Source organism: Natator depressus, chromosome 26, assembly GCF_965152275.1.
Source record: "Natator depressus isolate rNatDep1 chromosome 26, rNatDep2.hap1, whole genome shotgun sequence".
NCBI lineage: Eukaryota > Metazoa > Chordata > Testudines > Cheloniidae > Natator > Natator depressus.
In genome coordinates this window covers 2040950-2064955 of record NC_134259.1, presented here as the reverse complement: position 1 = coordinate 2064955, position 24006 = coordinate 2040950, and the positions used below count along the sequence as shown (strand labels likewise).

General features: G+C 52.3%; 1 protein-coding gene across 1 annotated transcript in view; it reads right to left on the bottom strand.

Moving 5' to 3' along the window:
- The window catches only part of LOC141978196 (G protein-coupled receptor kinase 5-like), a 64964-nt gene extending 42098 nt beyond the window's left edge, over nucleotides 1-22866 (bottom strand). The window contains exon 1 of the mRNA XM_074940097.1: nucleotides 22626-22866. Within this exon, the coding sequence (XP_074796198.1) occupies nucleotides 22626-22677 (52 nt within the window). The 5' untranslated portion in view covers nucleotides 22678-22866. The remainder of the gene's footprint in view (nucleotides 1-22625) is intronic.
- Between the last annotated feature and the right edge of the window lie 1140 nt (nucleotides 22867-24006).

Genomic DNA, 24006 nt, shown 5'->3' with positions numbered 1-24006 from the left:
CCGAGCCAGCACACTGGGTGGTGCAGACAAAGAGCCCAGGGCGATGAGCAGAACCTCCCCAGGCCAAATTATTTGACCTGAACCGAACCCGGCCTACTAAAATGCACACCTGCTCCTGGAGCATCTCCCCTGCTGCTGGCCACATCCCCCACGTAGAACTGCAGAGCCAAGGGGGGTCACGCGTGGGGACTGTTTGTGTCTCAATGTAGGCACAACAGGCCCAGCTACTATGGTGGGTGCCGTACAAGAGACTGTAATAAATCAGTCCACCCCAGCGTGGCTCCCAAATCCTTCTGGAGCCCTCCTTAAACACGTGAGCCCCTATGACGCTCTGGCTTTGCAACCCCCATGCCCAGCCCTCCTCGTAACCCCCCGTGCAGCTCCCTCATGCACAGCCTCTTGCGAGGCAGCTGAATACACCTGCATTTGGGGTTTCCACCAGCTCCGCTACAAACCCCAGACACGGCCCAAACGGAGAATCTATCCAGCCTAGCCAGAGCGAGCTCCTGGGGTACCACAGCTGCTGCCTGGTGTGACCAGCCTATCACATATCTCGCAATATTTCCGGTTTCTCTTGAAGCCCTTGCTCCCAGAGTCATGGGAGGAGGCCAGAATCTCAGCTGTCACTGAGGCATGCGAGTTTCCCACCCTCCTGGTTGTGAAAACCCACAAATCTGGAGCACCTGAGTTGGCAAAGCAGACTGCTTTCCCTCCGGCACGCTGGGGACCTGCGGCGCCCAGGCTTGACTACGCTGGGGGGCAGCAAAGGTGGTCAGGCCCAGCCGCGGCACTGTCGCTTGCGGGTGGGGTGAAGCTTTGATTAAAAGCGTTGGAGAGAGAACTACAATCCTCTGAGGAAGGGGCCTCGCTGTGCTGCCTACGGGCGGTGGGTGGAACTTGGAGCGATGCTCTAATATCAGAGACTGGAGGGATGGGGAGTAGGGGAGCAGATTCATGCCAATCTCTGGACAGGTTTCAGAGTAACAGCCGTGTTAGTCTGTATTCGCAAAAAGAAAAGGAGGACTTGTGGCACCTTAGAGACTAACCAATTTATTTGAGCATAAGCTTTCGTGAGCTACAGCTCACTTCATCGGATGCATACTGTGGGGGAAAAAAAAAAAAAAACAAACCACCTCTGGACAGGTCACTAGCACAGCTAAATACAGTTACAGAGGAGCCCAGGTTTCACTTGGCCATAGAGAAACTGCCGAAGACTCACTCCCCTCACCCCAGATAATACAACAGATCAGAAACAGACACAGGAATTGAAACCAGGAGTCCTGATCCACAAGGTTGTTCTCCATCTTCTGTGTAGGAACATAACCACACGTTTCTCCGGCACCTTCAAACCCCAACGCACTTTATAGGCTGCCTGGCAGTGGAGAGAGCTACATGCAGCTGCCTCTCTCCGCTTCCCCGGGGGTACTGGACTGCAGCAGACACCCCAAAGCCAGAGGCTCCCGCACTACCAGAGCACCACAGCGGGCAGGAGCTGGATTTGCACTGGCGCTTTAATCCCTAATCTAGAGCAAATCCCGGGACACTTGCCATTCCCCGGCCTGGGATCTCCCTGGACGCTTTCACAGCCCTTATCGCTGTAGTCACTGAGTATCTCACACTCATTCCGGCAGCTGAGGCTCCCAGCCCCGGGAGGCAGGGAAGGGTTATCATCCCTTTTCCAGATAAGGAGCTGAGTCACAGGAGAGATTAAGGGTCACACAGCAAGGGTCACACAGCAGAGCCGGAAATAGAACCCCGCTCTCTGTTGAGTGCAATAACCACTAGCCCATCCTGCCTATCCCTTGGCTACAGGGCATGAGGGGCCAGAAGACAGAGTTCAGCCTCAGGGTCTGCCCTGGTTTTCCTTGCCTTAAAAAGGAATTGCATTCCCCGACCCACACCCACCCTAGCTACATGTAGCCAGGAGACACAGAGCGACTTGAGCTTCAGCTTGGTTTCATTTTGGGGCAGGCAGCGGGAGACTAGAGCAGAGAGATGGCCAGACACGCTGGGGCTTTCCCCGCTGCTCAGGCTAGCCGCCCCCCTGCAGCTGCTTTCGTGGGGCCACCCATTAGGTTTGTGCCACTGTTGTCCAGTTTCTAAAGCATTAATTAGTTTGTAGCTCAATTTGGGTTTACAGCAGCCCTGTGCTTTGGAACGGGTCTGTCCCCAGTGAGCCTCCACGTGGAATTGAGCAAGCCTGAGAGAAAGCCAGGGACGCACTGAACCCCAGAATCAGAGCCAAGGGCTGGCAACCTGCAGCCCTGACATCTACCCTGCCTCTGACAGAACCGCTCGTGCTGCTTCTTGTCCATCCGAGAGGGGAACGTCTCAGCATGGCATCTCCCCTCCAAACAGGGAGCTGGATCGAGTATGGTCCGGCCTCTTTGTTCCCTACCCATGAAGGGCAGGTGCATCTCTGGAACCCTGCAGGCAGGAGACTGCCCGGGGAAGGACATCAACTGTCCCTCCTCAAAGATTCCTTCCCCCAGAACCTTTGCCCAGTCACTGTGCGCGGCCAGCAGCAGACCGAGCCCTTAGACAACATCACACTGTGCATGTGCCATTTCCTGTCCTAGGGCAGAGGAGGGCCAGTGCCCCAGGGGAAAGGGCTTGTAATCTAGGACACTGAAAGGCCGTGCATTCATTCAGGACTGAAAAAAGCAAAAACACTGCACCCTTAGCCTGTGGAATTCATTGCCACAAGACACTGAAGCCAAGAGCTCAGTAGGATTAGAGAGAGAGAGAGAGTTGGACACTGACATAGCGGGTCTGGCTATGGAACAATCTTCGAGAAGAGATCAGGTGAAGCCAGAGTCTAACCATCTTTAGGAAATATTGCAAGGCCTTCCTCTCGGGAAAACCTTTCCCGCATAACAATAATACTTAGCTCTTATATAGCTTTCCTTCAGTACAGAAAAACATGCTTCACAATCTTTTGTGTATTTATCCTCACAACCCCCTGAGTTAGAGAAGTGCAGGTGAGGAAACCGAGGCACAGAGACTTGCCCAGGATCACCCAATAGGCCAGTGCAAAGCTGGAATGGAACCCAGGGCTCCTCACCCAGAGGCCAGATCCCTACAGCCTGTACCACACTGTCTCTTCTCTTTGCAAACTCCCCTCCCCTCTATGTGGCCCATCTGACACCAGTTATGCCCGGAGGGTCTGGAGCAACCACCAAGTGCCAGGAGGGCTCCGGAGAGGGCTGCCTTTGCTGGTAGGATCTACTCAGGGCAGTGAAGCACAAGGCTGGGGAAATGGGGGGAGGAGGGATCAGCCATTAAGGCCCAAGGAGAACTGCAGCCAGGAGATATACATCTTCGTGGAAACATCTAAGCTAGGATGGAAGAGAGAGACCCATTTCCCTGCATGCTAGCAGCTGGCTCAGCTCCTCTGTGCTCTGTAAACACTGCCAGGCACGCGAGAGCCCTCCGCTAGCTAGTACGCACCTCGCAGGCACAAACAAAACGCAGCCCAGAAGGCAATGATGGGACCTACCGGGGGGAAAAAAGGTGGGGCTGGGGGAGGGAGCCAGCCCCACACGTAAATAAATGTTCCTTACATGAAGTTTTATTTCTTTCCTGTTAGGGGAAGGACGTGGTTATGACAGAATCTTGGAGGAGGAGGGCAGAGTAATGGCCCAGAGGAAATTATGCACATTCAGAGCTTGGAATTAGCTTTCCCAGCCAAGACTAAGTCCAGCTGTGCCAAGGCAATACCCCCGGGGCCAAGAAAGCCGGAGCTGTGGCAGCCCGATCCCAGTACCACTCTGTGCGCAAGACCAGGGGGGAAAAGATCATTTGGGTCCCACCAGAGGGAGTCTGGTGCCCAGGGTGCAGTGGGAAAGAAAGTTCCTGTCCGCAGAACGAGGGGCTGCAGATAAGCCAAGCCCTCCCAGCGCAGGTCTGCAGGTGGCTAGGGAAGATCTGTTCTCAAGCACGGGGAAGCCTGTCATCAGTCACAGTCTGGTGAGAGCTGGGTAGCAGCACGGAGCACATTCCCTTCAGCTGCTGCAAACCCAGTGAGTGACTTCGCTGCTTTGACATCGTACGCTACAGCGAGGCGTGCGCTCTGCTAGAGCGGTTAGCGCCTGGCGTTTTCCTTTAGGCTGTCCTGAGGCTAGGTTGCTGCTTTACCTGGGCAGGTGCGGCGGTTCCCAGCCGCAGAGGGCTGCTCAGTCTGACACGCCGTCACCTGAAGCAGCTGACCACAAAGGCTCCCCTTCACTAGAAACCGCTGTAGCACTTGGCTGAAGCCGGCTCCAGAGGGCTGGAGAAAGCGTTCCTCTATCCACACCAGGCAGGGGGAGGGAGGAATCCCCACATGGCACGTGCGAATCCGCCACACAATGCTGCTCGCACGCCAGGCCGGGTGTTACCACGAGCACTGCCAAGAGGGGGCGCTTGTGCATGCACGCCTGCTGGCCGGGCGGCATCCTGCCGTTTGTCAGGAACCCCACGCTAAGATCTCACTGAGGGTGCTGGTTAAACAGAGGTGCGAATTCAGGCAGGTTTCCTTCGCTCGCCCCATTGGCCTGTCTGTGCTGCAGCCTGGTAACACCCCCCACTCGTTGTGACTCCCTGCCACAGCGGCAGCTGCTGTGCAACTGGCCCGCAGAGGTGACTTCAGGACGTTGTCCTCCATTCCGAGCTCCCAGCCGCCCACCAGGAGCCTGCAAGGGCCTGGGTGACTGATGTGCATTACCCAGCTCTGAGCGCACGCGGTCTGGTCTCAGAAAGGACACTGCGGAGCGCTCCTGGCCGGCCTCAGAACCAGCAGCGTAAAATAGAGAGGAGGACCCCACGTGACTCTCCGTGCTCCGCAGCACATGCCCTCGTGCGGCGCACTGCCCCAGCCACGTGTCTCCAGAGGGCAGCGGGCGTCACTTTGTTGTTCCGCCCGCTAAAAATCAAAAGAGGCCCCGTCTGTTCTGCATGGACATTAAAGGTACCACAAAAAACCAGTATTGTAGGAGCATCAGTAGCCCCAGCCAGGATCAGGGGCCCGCTGCACTAGGCGCTGCACAAACACAAACAGGAGACGGTCCCTGCCTCCAACAAGAAAGCTGGGGAGGGGGGAAGTCTGTGTGCAGATGTAATACCTCCTTGGGCGCGCACACACAGAGCTAGCTGCATTTCAGCCGAGCGGTGTGTAAAATGCTTTGGGATCCTTTGGACAGGAGAGGGGCTATGGAAGGGCTGCAGTATTATTAGATACTGACACCAGCAATTGTCATCAGCAAAGGTTTGTAAGTTACTGCAGGTCTCTCTTCCTTCCAGTCCCACAAAGCTCCACGTCTCGGCTTCTCCTAGGAGAACGACTTACATAGAGCAAACGCCCCATGGGCGTGGGTGGGCTCATCCCCTCCCTGTTTTACACAGAGGTTAAGTGACCTGCCCAAGGCCCACAGTGGCAGCGCTGGGACTAGAACTCGGGAGCTCTTGGTGCTGCCTGCCCAGTGCACGAGGCCAAGCTGTGTCCTTAGGAAGTGAAGAAGGATCAGCGGCCCCAGAAGAGGCTGGAAGTCACAGTGGGACAGTGGTGATGCACTATAAAGAACATTCAGGCCTTGCTGCATGGCACACCGACTGTCCTCGTGTTTTCTGGCCTAGGGCAACGTCCGCTTCTGTGCTGTCAAGGATTGGCTCAAATGACATCTCAAAACAAGGCGAGGAGCCTTGTTAAACAGGTCAGTGTAAACACTGCCATCAAACCTTTAGAGTGTTTGCACAACACCAGGGGCAAGGCCAAGGGATTTCTAACAGCTCTGCGCATTTGCAAAGGAGGATCCAATGCTCCGCTTGCAAGCCCTTGGGGCAGGATTCAGCTGCCAGCCCCCAACATTCCTCTGACCTGGAGCAAGTAGCATTTGAGTCTCACCAGGAGCCTGTGACGGCAGGGAGCCAGTCTGGTGGCGCGAGGATTGAGCTACGCATTCTGAACGGAGAAGAGAGCTCCCGAGTCAGGCTGTGGGGCCTAGTGGCTAGAGCATAGCCCTTCGGGGTCAGCTATCATTCCCAGCCCAGCTCCAGACTCGCAGGGTGCCATTGGGCAAGTCACTGGACAAGGTCTCATTTCTACCTCTGCAAAATGGGGAGACACCCCACCAGGCCCCCAGGAAGCTGGCAAGGATTAACCCAAGTGCTCCAAAACCCTTGGATGAGAGTAGCTACAGAGGGAGCAGCATTCCCAACCCCTAAAATCCACCTGACAGCCAGCTGGGGAGGGGCCATGCAGCCCACAGCAGGAGACGGGTCCCACCTATGACCAGCACAGCTGCGCAGAGGTGCTAACAAGCTGGCGGTGCACTGCCAGACAGGACCTGCAGCTGCCCTAAAGGGAGAGAGGGCAGCCCATGGCAACTACAGGCCCTGGCATACACCATGCTTTGATGGGCCCCGCTGCACTGCATGCTGGGACCTGCAGTCTGTGGGGTCCCACCCCATAATGAAGTTTAGGGTAGCTGTGTAAGGGCATCCCACGCATCCCCCAGGGTCCTGGAAAGATGCCATCCCTCCCGGGACACCACAGCGAGCATGCTGCGCGTGGTTAGTTTCTATAGGACCCGATATCTCAGATGGGCTCAGTGATTCCAGCCCCCTAATTCCTGCACACCTCAGCCCTGGATTCCTCCCCCAGCCCCCTGGCCCTCACTCCAGTACTGGCCTCTCCCCGCTCCCAGTGGGTTTCCAGCCCCTCTCCTGTATGGGAAAGACGGAAGAGCTGGGCAGGTTATGCCCAGCAACGCCGCTCCCCCAATGGGAAGGTAAACAACCGCAGGTGCCTCTGCCCAGCTGGCCCATCAGCAGTGTTTGCCTTTCGGATGTTTTCCCAAGGCAGGTTTAGGAGCCTGACGCACTTGCTGAGCTTCTCTCCGACTCCACTTCCAGCCAGCGCCAGCTCTCTCCCACCCCCCCAGGGACCAGGACAAGGGAACGGAGCCCCTCGCTGAAAGGCCTATGCTGGATCTGGCCCAGATGGAGCCTCCCACAGCAAGGGACGAGGCTGGGGCTCGGAGCCAGCCGAGAAAGGGAGATGAGCTTAAATCAAATGGAATTTTGAACAACGTTCCTGCAGCCAGACCTCCTGCCCGAGCAGAGCACACACCTCAGTTAGAGAGGGCCAGGCAATGCTCTGGCGCCCGAGGAGAGGGGAGCTGCTGAAACAGCCGTTTGTAACTGCCTAGCAAACAGTAAATAAGGCATGTCCTGGTGGAGGGAATACTCAGGCGCAGCAGCACCAGCCCAGAGCAGCCAAGGTCCTTGGGGCTGAGCCTGGACCCTGAGCCCAGAGGGTTCAGCCACGGGACACTCGTACGACACTCAGAGCATGCCTGGCCTAGGCAGCTGGATCGGCAGAGAAAGGGCCGGGCTCCTGGAGACCGTACAAATGCTCCAGAACTTGGGGCAGATTTGGAGCCGGATTGGGGCCTTTCATTAGCGAATCCACCCGGCCCAGCCAACGATGCCAGCCTGTCCCCATCTCCCATAACTGCCTCTGCACCCGCTTCCCAACCTGCCCACTCCCCACACACAGGGCACCCTCCGGGGCTGGGCAACGAGGCAACTCCCCAGTCAGCACAAATTCCTCCCCAAGACCTACTTGTGACAGGCCACTTCACAATGGTGAGAGGAAGCTGGGAACGCTTACAAACATGTTCTGGCATCAAACGGAGGCCAATTCTCTGGCATAGAATCCAGGTTGGAAGGGAGCTCAGGAGGTCATCTAGTCCAAACCCCTGCTCAAAGCAGGGCCCATCCCCAGTTTTTGCCCCAGATCCCTAAATGGCCCCCTCAAGGATTGAACTCACAACCCTGGGTTTAGCAGGCCAATGCTCAAACCACTGAGCTATCCCTCCCCCCATAATTTACATCATCTTCACCACCTCTCCCTGCCTGGATTCCTCAGGAGTCCCTGTGTGGTCTCTTCCTGATGGGGAGAGCTCGCAGCCTAGGCCTCCCCTGAGGCTTGTGCAACACCTAGCATGTTGCGGGCACGAGCAGGGACAGACAGCACCATCCACGTAGGCTCTCGCCAGCCGTCTGCACGCACAGCGCAGGTTTCAGCTTCCTGCCACACCGCAAGTCTTCCTGGGCACTGGGTCTCGCTCCTGTCCAAGCTGAGCCATCCCCACCCCCCACCGCTGCCAACTCATTGTCCTACTGGGGGATGGTGCAACAGGGGAAGTTTTCTTAAAGCCCAGTGCTCATGTGACTATTTCAGCTTTCATTGCAGAGAAGAAAAGTAAGGGTCTAGACCTTGTTTTTGGCTTGAAAAGTTGGAAAAAAAACCCCACAACCCAAGCGTGACCTAAAGGCTCAAAAAAGCCCCCAAAATGGACCAGAAAATTGATTCATATTTAAAATCCCATGATTTTGGGGGCCTAACTCCTGAACATTTGCTGCCGCATCTAGCCAGGAGCTCCTTGCTTTGAGCAATAGAGGAAGGTCGGGAGGGTTGTGTTCCCCCAACACCCCTTTGTAACACCTGGGGTGGGACACCTGGCCCCAGAGTGACCCAGTTAAAAGCCCTGGCAGCATCACACACACAGCTCCAGCTCACTTATGCAAACCCTCCGTCCCTCGGAACTCCCTGCTCTCCCAAAACAGGATCCCAGCCCACAGCCACCATGAATGTCGCTGAGAGTTCCCACAATCGCTCCCTGTCCCCCGCGACACTGGAGTAATCCAGGGTGCATGCACATCCGCCCCAGCAGCCCCTTCTCGCCGCAGAGGTCACTACACAACCTGACCAAACACAACTCGCTCCTAGCTCCTCCCTGCCTGGGCGACTTCTCCAACAGGAAGCCCATTCAGTCCCGCGACGTCCATAAGAATGTTCCTGGCACGCAGCACACGGTGATCCCGCCACGCAGACACGAAGCAGAGTGCGGGACAGCTGGCTCTCTTTATTTTCCCTTCTTGCAGCTATAATGAAATCCAGCACCAGGAAGTTCAATGTGTGCCGGAAACCACAGTGCAGGGGCAAAGGGGGCTTTTATTTGCCTTCTAGAGTATATATTTTTAATGATTTTTTTAAGAGCCCTTAAGCTAAAATTCCTTGGCCTTCATTAAGCTTGTTGTTCATTCTCTCCAAAGACCACGTGTGAGCTTGCACCAGGGCGGTGAGAAGGTAACAAGAGCCATTGTCCTTGCAGGGTGGCTGCATCCCTTGGTACCTCTGCTGCATCAGGCATTTGGGGGTGGGCGGGAGAAAGCGGCACGTTTCCTCCTTGGAATGAGAGCCTCCCAGAGAGCATGCGTGGAGCATTATTCGAAAGTGGAGTGGACTGCAGCTGGGAGCCAGGGCTGCAACAGCTGGCATGCTCCAGGATACAGTACACTTCGATGTCAGACATCTAGGCTGCTGTGACTGATAACATTCGGCAAGTGAGTGAGCAGTGGGAACACAGGCAAGATCTCTAGCTTGGAGTTGGCACAAGCAGCCCTTGTGGCCACCTACACTGCAGGCTGCTGGTTGCATTGGGCCCAGATTCACGAAAGCTTTTAGCCTCCTCTCGTTGCAGGCCCCAGTTTTTAATCAAGCCCAACCCAGTGCTGGCAGCCACTGCCCCCGAGCCAAGGGCCTGGGTACCTTGTAATCTCAAAGCAGCTGTTTGATAGCACGTGGGCTCCTGTGCTTGGGAGGGCTATCGCCCGCACAACTCCTGGGGTGTTTCCCTTCCCCCTCGCAGGGAACTTCCCCCTCTGCCGTCAGTAACGTCCTTGTGGCACGTTGTCGTCCCATCTCCTGGGGGCTGTAATGCTTCGGAGTCATTCTGGCTGTTGGGTTTAGCACAGGGGGCTGGTGGCCTGCAATGTCCAGGAGGTCAGACCTCAGGATCTTGTGGTCCCTTCTGGCCTTAAACTCTGACCGTTAGAACACAGGACTGGGCATCAGGACTCCTGGGTTCTAGTCTAGCTCTGTCCCTGACTGGCGCGGTGAGTGAGCATGGGCAAATCACTTGGGGCCTCACGTTTCAGACAGATGTAGCTCGACACCTAACCCCATATCGAGGCTCCGCAGCAAGTGGGCAGGTTTCCAGATGGGGAAACCCCTAGCTCCAGTTGAAATCAATATGGATTTGGGGGGCTCCTTGTACCGACCCAAGCTGAGCCAGGCTCCCCATCTGTACAATGGAAACAATTCACCCTACGCTCATGAGGCTGTGTTAACTTCAGTGCAGCACTCAGAGGAGAGCAGCCTGTTCTTACCACTCTGTTTGGGGCTTCCTATGCCCTGGCCTGCAGCATGAGAAGCCTTGAATGTCCCCCTCTTCCCCCCAACTTGGCCTGAAGCCCTCTGAAAGGCTGACCGTAGGAGACAGGCCTGGCTAGAGCACTGCCCAGTACAGAATCCATGGGACCAGGGAACACCGTTGGCGAGAAAGCAGGGGTTGGGACAAAGGGGAGACAGGGGCACATTAATCGGCTCTCAGGGCTGATCTGAATTCAGGGCTGGAGAAAGAGCTGGGAGGTTGAAGTCCTTGTTTAGCTGCAAGGTGAGGACTGTGGTCGCCGACTCCACTCCTCTGGCACAACAGCACTGACGCTCGCCTGGGCAGGAGACAACTTGCTCCAGGGCAGGCCTGAGACTGTGGAACTAACGCCCTCAAGAACTAACGAGTATCCCAAACCTCCCCCCTTCGGCACCAAGTAGCAGGCTCATTTCTTTGACCTGCCTTTGGCAGATAGCAGTGTGTGCGCGTGTGTGTAACAGACTAGAATCTGCAGGGCCGACGCAGCAGCTAGTGGCAGAGTGAGCTTTCCCCACGCTGGTGAACATGTCTGAACCCCACCCCTACGGGCCACCCTCCACCTGCGTGGCAGGGAGAGAGAACAGGGTTCCTCACCCTTCCTTCCAGTCAAGTCCTGGTCTCTTTGCTGAGTCAGCCAACAAGAGGCCAGCTGTGAATTTTTTGTAACATGGACACCTGTCCCCTGAGCAGCAGGCAGGGACCCGTGGCATGCATTTCACACCACACACATGGCAGAGACACCAGCAGCTTTTAGCCTCTGCCCACCTGGCCCAGTTCTGAGCCAGCTGCCTAGCAGTGAACGGCAACAGAAACCAGAACTAGTCCCCCATTTCTGGTGTCATGCAACCCACAGAATTCAGCACAAAGAGGGAGCGTGCACTGAGTGACTTGCGACCTACGCAGTTTGTTTAAAGGTCTCAAACCAGGTGCCAGCATCCAATCAAAACCCGAAACTGGGCTCCTCTTGCTCTAGGCAGTGCCCAATGGCTTAGGAAGTGTGGCAACATTTCCTCTGATGCAGGCCCCCAGCAAACGCCTTCTCATATTTAGCATGTGTCTGCCCTCACTCAGGCTGCTGGCTACGCAGGGAGGGACTCGGAAAGCTCTGAGGTCACATGGAAGTAGGGCTGCTCCACTATCACTCTCATCCGAGACACCAGCCAGGAGCCAGCCGGCAACTTGAGTCCGAGCAGAAGCTCTGCTTGGCTGCAGTAAGGCATTTCATTCTGCCCCTCTCTTGTGTGTACGGCAGAGAGACAGAGAAAGGGAGCAGGAAGCCTGGGACTGCAGCACCTGGCACAATGGGGGCTGGCCAGGGATGGAGCTTGTATGCAATACTGTAATGTAAATAACACCACAGCCACTGAGTCAGTCACTCCAGTGTCGAGGGCCATTCCAGCACCCGGCTGGCCTGAGAATGCCCAGCACAGGAGGACTCTCCCCTTCTCCTAAAAGGTAGAAATAATTCCTTCCCAAACGGCAGCATGGCTACATGCTAGCAGAGCGTCTTATGTCAGTGTCGCCCCCATTCTTTGCAGCTGCCGGACTTGGCTTTCTGCAATCAGTAGCCCTCCCACAAAAACCCCATAACCAAGCCAAGTGTTAATGGCTACAAACCGGCAGCTTTTCTTTCGTAGCTCAGGTCAGGCCAGCACTCTAAGCTAAACCCAGAAGGACCATAAAGAAGGGAAGTGCATTAACATGGTAGCACTCTCCCCAGCTATCTGACACGCAGCATGGGACCATGTAACGTTGGATCCAGGCTCTGTAGGAGAAAAAAAAAAGGGCAGACACCTCGCAAAGCCTTTGAAATCTTAGGGCATCCCAACTAGGAGTGATCTGTTATGTGCCACAGACCCGGTGCATCTTTAGACCAGATCGTCCTACAAGAGGAGAAGGGATCCTTTCTTTCAACGGCTCCAGTACGACCAAGCCAAGGACCAAGCCACAAAACACGAAGGGAACGTTCTCCAAGGAAAATTCTCATGGATGGGTGTCCACTAAAGCCAGTTGAGGGGAGAGGGGCTGGTCAGAGGAGGCAGCGGGGCCGCGGTTTGTTGTAGCAAATGGCAGCAAAACAGCCAGAAAATTTACTGCTCCCTAACTATGATGTTTTCCTTTCCGGCAATCCCAGGGCAGTGGGCTCTTCCGAAAGCAGTACAGCAGCGATCACACAGTTCGAAAGGGCACGACTCACTGAAAATGAACCAACAAACCAACCAAACCCATGCAGCCCCCATTTGCTCTTTCCTGGCAAGCCCACGCCAGACCAGCTCAACACACAAGTCAGACCCCACCCTCGGATGGGAATATTAAAGCAGCGCTCCTTCTGCTTCTTACCGCACCAGGGATCAAGCGCCTGCTGTTGGAAATGAGCTGACAAGTCGGTGACTCATGACACAGAAGAGAATCCAATTCACTGCCCACTCCCAAAGCATGAGTGACTTCTGCAGGGCTAAGGTGGCCAGACCGTGTTTGCGTGGATGCACCGTGGATAGGACTGAGTGTACCCACAGAGCAGATGGGAGCAGGGAGGTGGCACACTCTTGACTGTGGCGCACGGAGTCTATGTTCGCTCTCTAATTGGAATATGCGGGGACTGTGCAAGCAACATCTGATAACCGCTTATTCAATGGCAGCTGCTAGGCAGTCCTACTCGAACACACTCAAAGCTGGCAGCCACAGGACCCGAAGGAGCTGGGGCAGACCCATGGTTGGCATAGAGCAGAGAAGCGCTGTTGGCTTCCAGCAGCCCAGGAGCTGGCCCTAGATTTAATGTATTAAAAAGAAATTACTTCATTTAAAGGGTCTAAGAAATTCCCCCAAACCAGAAACCCATCCGATCCCCTGCCAATCAGACCTGTGAAATCAGAAAAGCTGTTGAATGTAAAATAAAACTGTTCTCCTAGGAAAGAAGCCCACGTACCAAATGGCAAGACATAAGCATTTGGGTATCTGTTACATCAATAAACCTGTTCAGAGATAAACCCCCTGCCCCCCATCCGTGTTACCCTGCGCTGTCGCAGCGCTGCATGCAGGGAGCTGCCACTCCAACGTCTGCTCTCAGGCTTTTCACAGGGCCACAAGCCAGGAAGCTTTTCAGAGACAGACCCACCCCCCCACCCCTTCCCTCTCCAGTAATGCCAGCTGTTTTAGACTGATTTCCAACAGGAGTCCAAGGCAATTAGGCACCAAATGCAACTGAAAAGCCCTTATTTTCAGATGAGGTGTAAAAGTCACAGAGCGAAGTAGTGCACATGTTGAAATGGTGCTTTTCATGTCACAGGAAACCCTCCACGAAACCTTTTCATCTCACACAAAACCCTCCACGAATCTGTGCTCTCCCCAGTGACCGCCCACCCACGGCTGAAACAGAGCCCCCTGTGGAGCGAAATGCAGCTTCTGCTTACCAACACCGACAACTAGCAGTAACGACCCCTCATGCCATGCAGGGATCTATAAGCCCCTTCCAAAGCTGGGTAAGGAAGGATCATTATTCCCACAGTAGGGAAGTTAAATGTCCGACCCAAGTGAGTCAGGGGCAGAGCCAGAAATAGAACCCAGGAGTCCTGGCTCCAACCTCTCTAGAGAACATGGCCCCCTGGAAAAAAATACCAAACCCAGGAATACCACAGGGAGTCCAACTGCAGTTGGAATTTAGGTCGGCAGATGCACAGCAGCTGATTCCAGTTGAGAAGCGCTACTCACCTGGAGCTTTTCAAACAGCCAGAGTGCACAGCCACTTGGAAACCTCACCCCTTCTAACTGCCTGGATGCCAGCCGTGACTCCCGACTAGGCCCATCTGAGCCCAGCAGGCCTCTTGTGCAGTGGGCGAGGCATGGACTGGGACACAGGGGAGCTGGGTTCTCGCTCCAGCTCTGCCACTGAGCTGCTTGGGTGAGACACTTCCCCTCTCTGGGCCTCTGTCTTCTCTCCCACCCTAAGCTCTTCAGGGCAGGGACTCTTACTCTGGGTTTGCATCAGCACCTGGCGCAATGGGACCCTGGTCTCCACTGGGGTCACCTGGCACTGCCATAGCACAAAGTGTTAGAAGAAAACAATAATTTGGAGATGATTGAGAATGCCACAAAACTGTATGGGACTGATCCAAGATCATCCTAGTATCTGATGTCCAATCAGAGCTCCTCTTCCCATCCTAAGACTCCCTTAATTTCTGCTTTGCATGCAGCCTGGCTCTCAAAACTCCACCAATGAACGGTCGCAGAGGAGTTCTAGTGTATGGAGATTGTAGGTTAACTTTTCCTGGTAGTTCCAATCCCACATAATTACAGGATGGGCAGAGGCCTGGAGCCAGGCAGATCCAGATCTGTCACACTGTTGTAAATCCAGAGTAACTTCACAGAAGTCGGTGAAGTTTCTCCTGGGCAGAAGTGATCAGAATCTGGCCCTTATTCTTGTAACATTTGCCTGTGGTGAGCAGGTGTTACTCCCTTCATCTCCAGGATGTCAGACAGAAAGAAAAAAAGAACCACCTAGTTATTCATGGGGCTACCAAAACTAGGCTCCAAGCTTGATCCCAGTGTGACACTGAGTGAGCATCTAGGTAAAATACACAGCCCCAGTCACTCTAAAACACTCTCACAAATATTGGCTTCGCTTGGCTTCACACAGGCTTGCAGTTGCTTCTTCAACCACTTTCTTAGACCCAGAAAGAGCATCACTGTTAGTTACAATAGCTCCCTTTGAATCAAGCAGAGTAATACCCTCTTTGTTAAATACAAGTCTGTTCCCTGAAATGCTCTTTGCTCACTTGAACGAGGTGTAGGTCCCTACTGAGAAGCTGTTTGCAGCAATTATTACCCTCTTCCCTGCCCCAGTTGCCAGCAAACCACGCTGCTAGTCCATGGCCACCTTTCAGCCCAGATAGCATCACTCTGACAAGAGTCTGGCAAGGATTTTTCCCCCCCTCTTTTAAATTGGGCTTGTACCTTTTTTCCCTCTTTATGTGGGAGAAAGGAAGTCTGAAAGAGTGATTGGCTTTAAAGTAAAGGAGTACTTGTGGCACCTTAGAGACTAACAAATTTATTTGAGCATAAGCTTTCGTGAGCTACAGCTCACTTCATTGGAGCTGTAGCTCACAAAAGCTTATGCTCAAATAAATTTGTTAGTCTCTAAGGTGCCACAAGTCCTCCTTTTCTTTTTGCGAATACAGACTAACACAGCTGCTACTCTGAAACCTGGCTTTAAACTGTTTTTCTTTTCCTGTTTGGTTTTTAACCTTTAAAATATCAGGAGAGAGAAAGAAAACACCACCACCTAGCTCTGACAGCACATTTAATCAGTAGATCTCAAAGGAGTTTACAAAAGGAGATCAGTTTCATTATCCCCATTTTACAGATGGGGAAAGAGAGAGTGAAGTGACATGGGTCACCCAGCAGGCCAGTGGCAGAGGCACCCAAGTCTCCTGAGTCATAGTTCAGGGCTCTATTTATTAGGCCATACTGATTGGCTCACTGGAGGGATTTGTTGTGGGTTTCAGAGGACTTATGTTATGAGCTCTCACGCTAACTGAAGGCCAGCAGTGTTAAATCTTAGCAAAGAGTTCCTTTCTCCAATGTGTTGATAATTCATTGAAGTTAAACATGCACTAAAATATGTCTGAAGCAAGCCAACAAATCCTTTCCTCTCCCCATTGCTCAATTTCCATGCTTGGCTCTTGCAATGGTCTCCTTTCACTAAGTCTCACCACCACAATCTTCCCATCTAGATGGGACCTGAATTTCTAATGTGAAAAAAACAAAACAAAACAAAAAAAACACGCACGCAAAGCAAAAAACCAAACCCATCTTCCAGCCTTCCTTCTCCACCATAAAGCAGCTAAAAAAAGACACAAAGCCCATTTTTAAATCCCTAGTTTGTAACGTCTTTAAAAAGGGCCTAAGATGACCACATTTCCCCTTCAGCACCAGCTCGCTACAAATCTCTCACCCTCCTGTTATGCACCACAATCTGTTGGGGGCAGTGGGACCTTAATTCATTTCCCAACCCCCTACAAATCACACACATCAGGGAAATTACCTTTCACTTTAGAACACACACACGGCCAGAGAGAAATCATTAACTCAGCAACTGCTTACCATGTTTGTCTATTTTTGTTCATTTTACAAAGTGTAAAATTAGCAACTTCCTTGTCATCTGACCTACCTGTCACCACTTCAGCTATTCACCCCCAGCAGTAATGTCCGTTAAGCTGCAGGGGAGAGAGAGAGAAGCTAGCTGTAAAGCAGGAAGATTTGGGGGGAGGGAGTTAGCCAACAGGCCCTCTCTGCACACAGGTTCCCAGGACTGCCCATGTGGATTCAGCAAACTGCGGACAAAGTTGTTCTTTCCCCCCGGAGATGTGAAAGTTTGAGTTATGCCAGAGAAATCACCTGTGAACTGAAGTGAGCTGTAGCTCACGAAAGCTTATGCTCAAATAAATTGGTTAGTCTCTAAGGTGCCACAAGTCCTCCTTTTCTTGTTTTGTAACAATGGCTTTTGCGTATCTAATTAACAGCTTCTAACACTCTAGTCAAGCTAAAGCCAGCGTACTTAAGCATGCGCGAACCTGGCTGTGACTAACACTAGGGGGGAGACTTCAGGCCATGTCTACATGGGAGGTACATGGTGTAACTTAGCTTTTTCCAGCAGAAGCTGCCCTGAGCCCACCCACAAATTGTCTTGTTTGTGGTTTATCTTGTGCCTCATACCATAATTGTTAAACCTCTTTAGAAGCAGCTTCGCTGTTTCAGTAGGTGTCCTATTGGTGGAAGGTTTGCGTGGATGCATCCTCATGCCTATTTGCCCACACCGCGTCATTGAGTCCTCCACTGCTATCCCACACTGCACTGCTTCACATCTGAACTGGCCCATCTAGTGACCCTGGGCCAGATGTTCCCACTGTTTAAATGCTGCAGGTACACCCCTATGAGCATCAATTTGCAACTCAAGCTCATGGCAAGTACATAGATTCATAGTCTATTACAGGTTTCAGAGTAACAGCCGTGTTAGTCTGTATTCTCAAAAAGAAAAGGAGGACTTGTGGCACCTTAGAGACTAACCAATTTATTTGAGCATAAGCTTTTGTGAGCTACAGTAGCTCACGAAAGCTCATGCTCAAATAAATTGGTTAATCTCTAAGGTGCCACAAGTACTCCTTTTCTTATAGTCTATTACGTCACTCACGCTCCATACTTCCTCATGGCACACAGTCTTCTAAGCCATCCCTCATTTAGGGGTCAGTTGAAGGCGCAAAGACACAGACCTTGCCCACACTGGGATTCGCCCAGATTTCAGCCGCTAGTGCAGACAGGCAAAGCGCCGCTATCCTGCAATTCCTGGCACCGCTGACCCTAGCTCCCAGCAGGGGCGTGCACCAGGGTAGCTACAGCAGTGGTTGGAATATGGACAGATGCCCAGTGCAATCTCAGGATTTTAAGAAGGGCCGGGCTCATGGTTTGTGAAGGCTTGAGATTGGGAATACCGCTGACAGCGCAAAGGGCCCTGAAAGTGCAGTGAAGCCCCAGCAGCCTGTGAGAGTGGTGTAAAGGGGCCCTAGCGTATGAGGATCCTGCCCAACCGGATTCACTGAAGGTGGCTGAGGGCACTGGCTTTGGGGAGGGGAGTCAGGAAATTCTGGCTCCTGAATCACACGGCCTCTAAAGACTCCACCCGGAACACCGATGGCACCAGGAAAGCAGTCCCAGATCCCTAAACCCTCCGGAGTTTGCAGCCTCTCCTTTAGCACAGGTCACTGTTGATCAGTAACCATTTGGCAGACCGAGACGTCCGTTCCAGCTGCACTCCAACCAGCTTGACACACACACAGCTCTATCTGCCCTGGGCCAGGATGAGGCCTTGCCCACAGACTCTGGCCTGGCCACACACCTTCAAGTGCCATGGTCCCCATGGGGAGGAGTGCACGAATTAGATCAGAGGCCCTGCATGCCAGAATTGGCAGGGGCAGTCAGGTCACTGCGGATTCACCCCCAGTGATGCCCTCTTTGACAGGCCACTCACAGCGACCAACACGTAGCCAGCTCCCCAGAAGGAGCCCAAGGGACTAACCTGGCTTTTACAGGTAACGGGCCTAGTCATCCCACCACGGCAAGAAGCTTAAACAGAAACAGGATCAGGCACCGTGTGTCCACAGAGCAGAATCCCTTTGACCAACACTGGGGCAGAAGGCAGCAGCTGTTTTCTCTCCTAGCACCCAGCACAGCAGCTCCAGACCAGACTCCTACCGCTGGCTGGAAGAGCAGGAGTGGGGATGTATAGGGAGGCAGAATATCCTTGTCTAATTGGCCAGGGCTCCAGGGTTAACACCCCGTGAGTTACCACCTCCGCATGATCTCTAATGGCTGCACGCAGGCAGGGCCTTGACTCTGCCTCGCACCCATGTTTCAGTCCCCCCGCAGCGCATACAGAAGTGTTTTTCTGGCCCTGAGATGAGGCTCCCCCAATGCTGCCCTTGGGGCAGTCAATTGCCACTGAGGCAGAGGGGTTTTCGCACAGTTGCCATTTTACTGTGTTCGCTGTGAAGACACTAGCTGCTGCTTTATAGTCCTGGAACCAGCAGCTCAGCCTGGAGCCAGGACTCCATCCGAGCCAGTAGCAAATACACAATGGAAAAAAGCCCTGCAAAGAGAGCACCCAACACCTTGCTAAACACGCTGCCAGGCCTTTTACGTGGGATATTGACCAAGTCCCAGCACTTAAAGGAGACTCAGGATTCCAGAAACACAGGCACGTATTTCAGTACAGGGTTAAACTCCAGTGCATTTTATGGCAGCAGGGATATTTCTGCAATGACATTTGGATCAAGTATTTCCAGGTGTCATGCTGGCTGGCATGCAGAAGGGACAGGCAAAGTCAGAGACCTAAACCATCTCTGCCACGCTTACACTAGCCCGAAGCTGTAGGACCAGTTATTCACCCCTAGGCTCACCCCAACCTCAAATATACAGGAGTCACAAGCAGGTATTCGGGTTACGTATTCGGGTCACCCCACCCTCTCCAGTAGCATTTCAGACACCCCACTTCACGACCCAACACACAAAAGGATGTACCCTAGTGGCCAGAGAAGAGACAATCCAGCTGCCCAAGGAACAATGACTAGAATCATCGCTTCGTTTGATGATCGCAGTAGAACAATGCCTAAGAAAAATAAATCCCTCCCGTGACCCTTTTCATGCCTCGGAAGCCAGACTTGAGCTCGGATCCACCTCTGAAGGCTTTCAAAGCTGCATTTGGACCCCCAGCGCCTGTTTCAATTAAATGGGATCTTGGCATCTGAATCCCCTAAGCATCTTTGAAAGACCCAGTCCAGATACTTTTATCCACAATAAGCCCATTGGAATAGATCATGACCTAGGCTGTGCAGGGGATTTGAACATTACAATGGCCCAGATCTGCTTGGCACTTGAGACACTTTTGCCATGAGCTAGCTGCAGTACTGTCCTGAATGCATCCGATGAAGCGAGCTGTAGCTCACGAAAGCTTATGCTCAAATAAATTGGTTCGTCTCTAAGGTGCCACAAGTCCTCCTGTTCTTTCTACTGTACACTGGTGCTGCTCCTTAGTGGCACAAACTGTTCGCTGCTTTGATGTGCAGCGGCAGCAGCTCATTCATGCAAATCATTCCTGAAGGATTCCAGTAGCTCAGGTTTCCAGCCTTGGAAGACTGGGAATTGGAAAAAGTAGACTCTGGAGATGTCCAAGGTCAGAATGCATGAGGGGACCCCCCACCCACCCCACCCAGGATGAAAAGTCAGGGAAAGTAACCGTTATCAAGCCTGAAAGGAAATCGCCTCACTGCACTTGAATAGCAGGACCGGCAGTTGAATTACTTTTCTGCCTCCATCAGAGAACAGCTTGTTGTCATCTTGGGCTGAAATTAACACACTATTTCTGTCTGAGCTTTTATAGTTGCTCTGCCTCCCATTAAAAGGGTCTCTGTTTCTGATACTAGTAATTTACAAGCTACGCATTCCTGCCTGGTGTTTCACCTGCCTAACAATGAGCTTCCTCGGAGGAAAGAAATAAGCAGAGAGTCTGAGCTACAGTGCTCTGGTAAAGCCAACTCACACCAGCTCAACTTTGACTTGAGTTAGCATGGGCCAAAAGGAGCTTTCATCGGACATCCGATGGCTTAAGTGAAAAGAGCCGAGGAGCTTAGTTCAGTAGACAGGTGCCCATACGAGTAGCTAGGCAGCTCACAAAGCACACACGCCTATGAATGCGGGTCTTGGCTGGAAGGCAAAGGGCTAAATGAGCCACAGAGTCTGAACTCTCTTCTGTAGAGATGGTTCTCCCAAGCTCCAGGCTGAGGCACAATTAGCAAGCAAGCAAGAAAGCATCCCCGCCAGTTGGTGAGTACAAATATAGGAGTGTGTGGCAAGCAGTTCTCCCACTGTTCTCCCACACTGCATTCACTGATAAGAGAGGGTTCCCTTCAGAAGAATGTGCCTTCCAATAAATACTAGCTTGCTGTGGGATCATCCTGAAAGCAAGATATTTCCCCCAGTCACTTTAAGGGATTTCATTATTTCACAAAAAGAAAAGGAGGACTTGTGGCACCTTAGAGACTAACCAATTTATTTGAGCATGAGCTTTCGTGAGCTACAGCTCACTTAAGCTTATGCTCAAATAAATTGGTTAGTCTCTAAGGTGCCACAAGTCCTCCTTTTCTTTTTGCGAATACAGACTAACACGGCTGTTACTCTGAAACCTGTCATTATTTCACAGGTGTCAGAGTAGCAGCCATGTTAGTCTGTATTCTCAAAAAGAAAAGGAGCGCATGCATCCGATGAAGTGGGCTGTAGCTCACAAAAGCTTATGCTCAAATAAATTGGTTAGTCTCTAAGGTGCCACTAGTCCTCCTTTTCATTATTTCAAGTCACTCTAAGCTCCTGTTTGCTTTTCAGTTATGAAAGCTTAGGAACATAGAGTAAAATTTTCAAGTGATTTAGGAACATAAGTCCCATTTTTAAAAGTGATGTAGGCACTTAGGAGCCTGAGGCCAGGTCTGCAGGACAGACGGTTGCTGGCATAGCTACCCTGGTCAGGGGCGTGATGCAGTGCAATTTGTGACTGGCATACCTGAACTAGGAGGCATTTTCCAGCACAGATGTAGTTACATCAGCAAAACTGCGCTTTTGCTAGAACAGGATATTTCACTCAAGAAGTCTGGAATAAGCCATGCTGGCAAAGCACGAAACAACCTTGGTATAAACCGTGTCCTCACTAGCAGCGCCTTGCCAGCATAGCCTAGGTAGCTACACCAGCAAAGCCTTCCAAGTGTAGCACCGGCCGAAGTCTCAATGAAAGGCAAGAGAACTGCCTGCTAACTCCCTGTTTCCCTTCTGGAAATGGGACTTTGAGGCCTTTGAAAATTTCACCTCCAACAGTATCCCTCTGCATTTCCCGCATATTTACCACACTCGAACAATCAGCAGCCACTTTACATTAAGGGTTTAAAGATAAGGAAGGTCAAACCATTTTTGTGGTGCAATGGGTGAAAATAAAGAGAAGCTATCTCCCACTACACCACGCCTGGTTAAAATGTACCACAACCAGAATTTCTGCTGTGATGTCTACAGCACAGTCACACAAAATATACCACACTACACCAGGTCAGCAGCATGACCACTTTTCCCTAGCATAATAAATTAGATCAAATCTCATGAAACAGACCATCTGTAGAATATCAATGAAAGGTCAGGTATAACACACAGTCTTGGGATTCTCTTGCAACACAGCTTTAGCTTTCTGTGATAAACAAAAGTCACAACATGCTTTCTATATTTTTCCTTATCTGCTTGTCAGAGTTTTGCATCCAGACAGAGCAGCAAACATGCATTTCATGCTTCCTGTTCAAAGACAGAGCCAGAGTCCAATGCTTAGCTCACACATGAAAATCACATTGCAGTTCAGAGGTGCAGGGGAGATACAAAATTTCCATCCCCAGGCCATAGTCATTGCAGAGAAAACTTTACACAAAAACCAAAAGCCTGGTTTTCAAACGTTTGCTCTGTATATGGTAGGTGAAAACACCAGGGGATGTTTTGTAAACGAAGCTATAAATGCTAAATATTGCTATTATAAAGCATCTTGTGGAACTACTGAGGAAACCCACTAAATCCCAGTTTCCAGGTCTGTTTCCTACAGCTGCATTTCAGGTTACAAAATATCCTGTTCTCACTCCCGCGGGCAGTTTGCTTTCACTCAGTAAAATCAAGCGAGCGGCAACAAAGCAGCAGATGCTTCACTCCCTGTTCCCAATTTCCTTCTGTTAGTCACGGTGTCAAGGCATGTTCAGAGACACTCAGATCATACACCCAAAATGACCCAAGTTATTCTCTTACCTTCTCTGGCTTTCAGCAGGACTGTGTTGGCCACAATATTCTCCAGCTCCATAGTGATCCAGATTTGGATATGTTGCCGGAGGAAGAAGAGGAAAGAGATGGAAAAAGGAAGGAGTAGCTGTGTCCTCGAGAACAGTCTACGAGGTGGCTAAACCCCCAAAATCTGAATGTAGCAATCACCCCAAACAAAATCAAAACCCTCCCGTCTTCTTCTAGAAGAGTCACTCGGAGTCGCAGAGGCCAGGATCCGGAGTCTTTGGTGGTAAAGAGTCAGCAGCACAAACCCAAAAGGAGGAAAGGATCCTTCCTAGAACGACTGCAATCCAGGATACAGGACTCCCCGCGGCTCCTTCCCCTCCACCTCCTCCCCAGCCCCAGCCCCCCCCCCCCGCACCCCAGGAACTAGATCTCCGGCTCGTGAGAACAGCCCCTTGCACGGAGTTTGGGGGCACTGGGGTCATTAACGCTGGGGGGAAAAACACCTCCCACCCCCACACACCATACCCGGGGAGGATGCTGGGTTCAGTCCCTTGAGTCCAGGGCAGGTTAGGGGCTCAGGATCCCCCCCACCCCCAGTGTAAATCCAGCGCCCCACGAAGGGGAAGGAGAAGACTGGTATCCTCTATCCCCCAGCAGCAGCAGGAAATAGCATGGAATAGAACAGACTATAGCAATCTGAAACTGACTGGCTACAAAACGTTCCATGGGGGCGGGGCTTAGCGCAGCTGACGTTCCATAGGGCGGGACCAGATGGTCAACGCACTAGGATTTATGTAACTCCCCCATTCCCCCCCAAGAAAAATAAAGCCTGGAATCACAAATGCACCCTGGGTAACGTAGTTCAACCACCACCTCCCCTTATCTGCACTTTTGCATCCCTAGTGCTGTGATTTATGATGGGGATAAGACAGCAATCTCTCCCCCACACACAGCTTGCTAACCACCCCAGGCTGGGAATGGCTTTTCCCCTCTGCTTCATTTATCTGTGGTTTGCATACAGGAAGGATGACCCCATGCCAGCCAGGACTGGCTATCCCAGTATGGCGGGTGAGGTGAGGTCCCAGCTGTACTGGACACAGTAGTGGAGTGTGGCTAGGGGCTGGTTGTGCACACCATACCATGTCACCTGACAACATACTTGGGTAGGCCCACAATCTTCTCACCCAGCCTTGCCAGATCAGTTCCTCACGTCTAAGGCAGACCATTTTGAAAGGGTGCTTTAGGCTGGGTGCTGTGCAGTGCCGGGCACTCCCATTTGTACCAACAAGGCCAGAGTGTGGCATGCCCTCACAGCAAGAGAATGGACAGCACTCCCCTGTAATTAATAGAGGTTAAGTCCATTAATGGCTATTAGCCAGAATGGGTAAGGAATGGTGTCCCT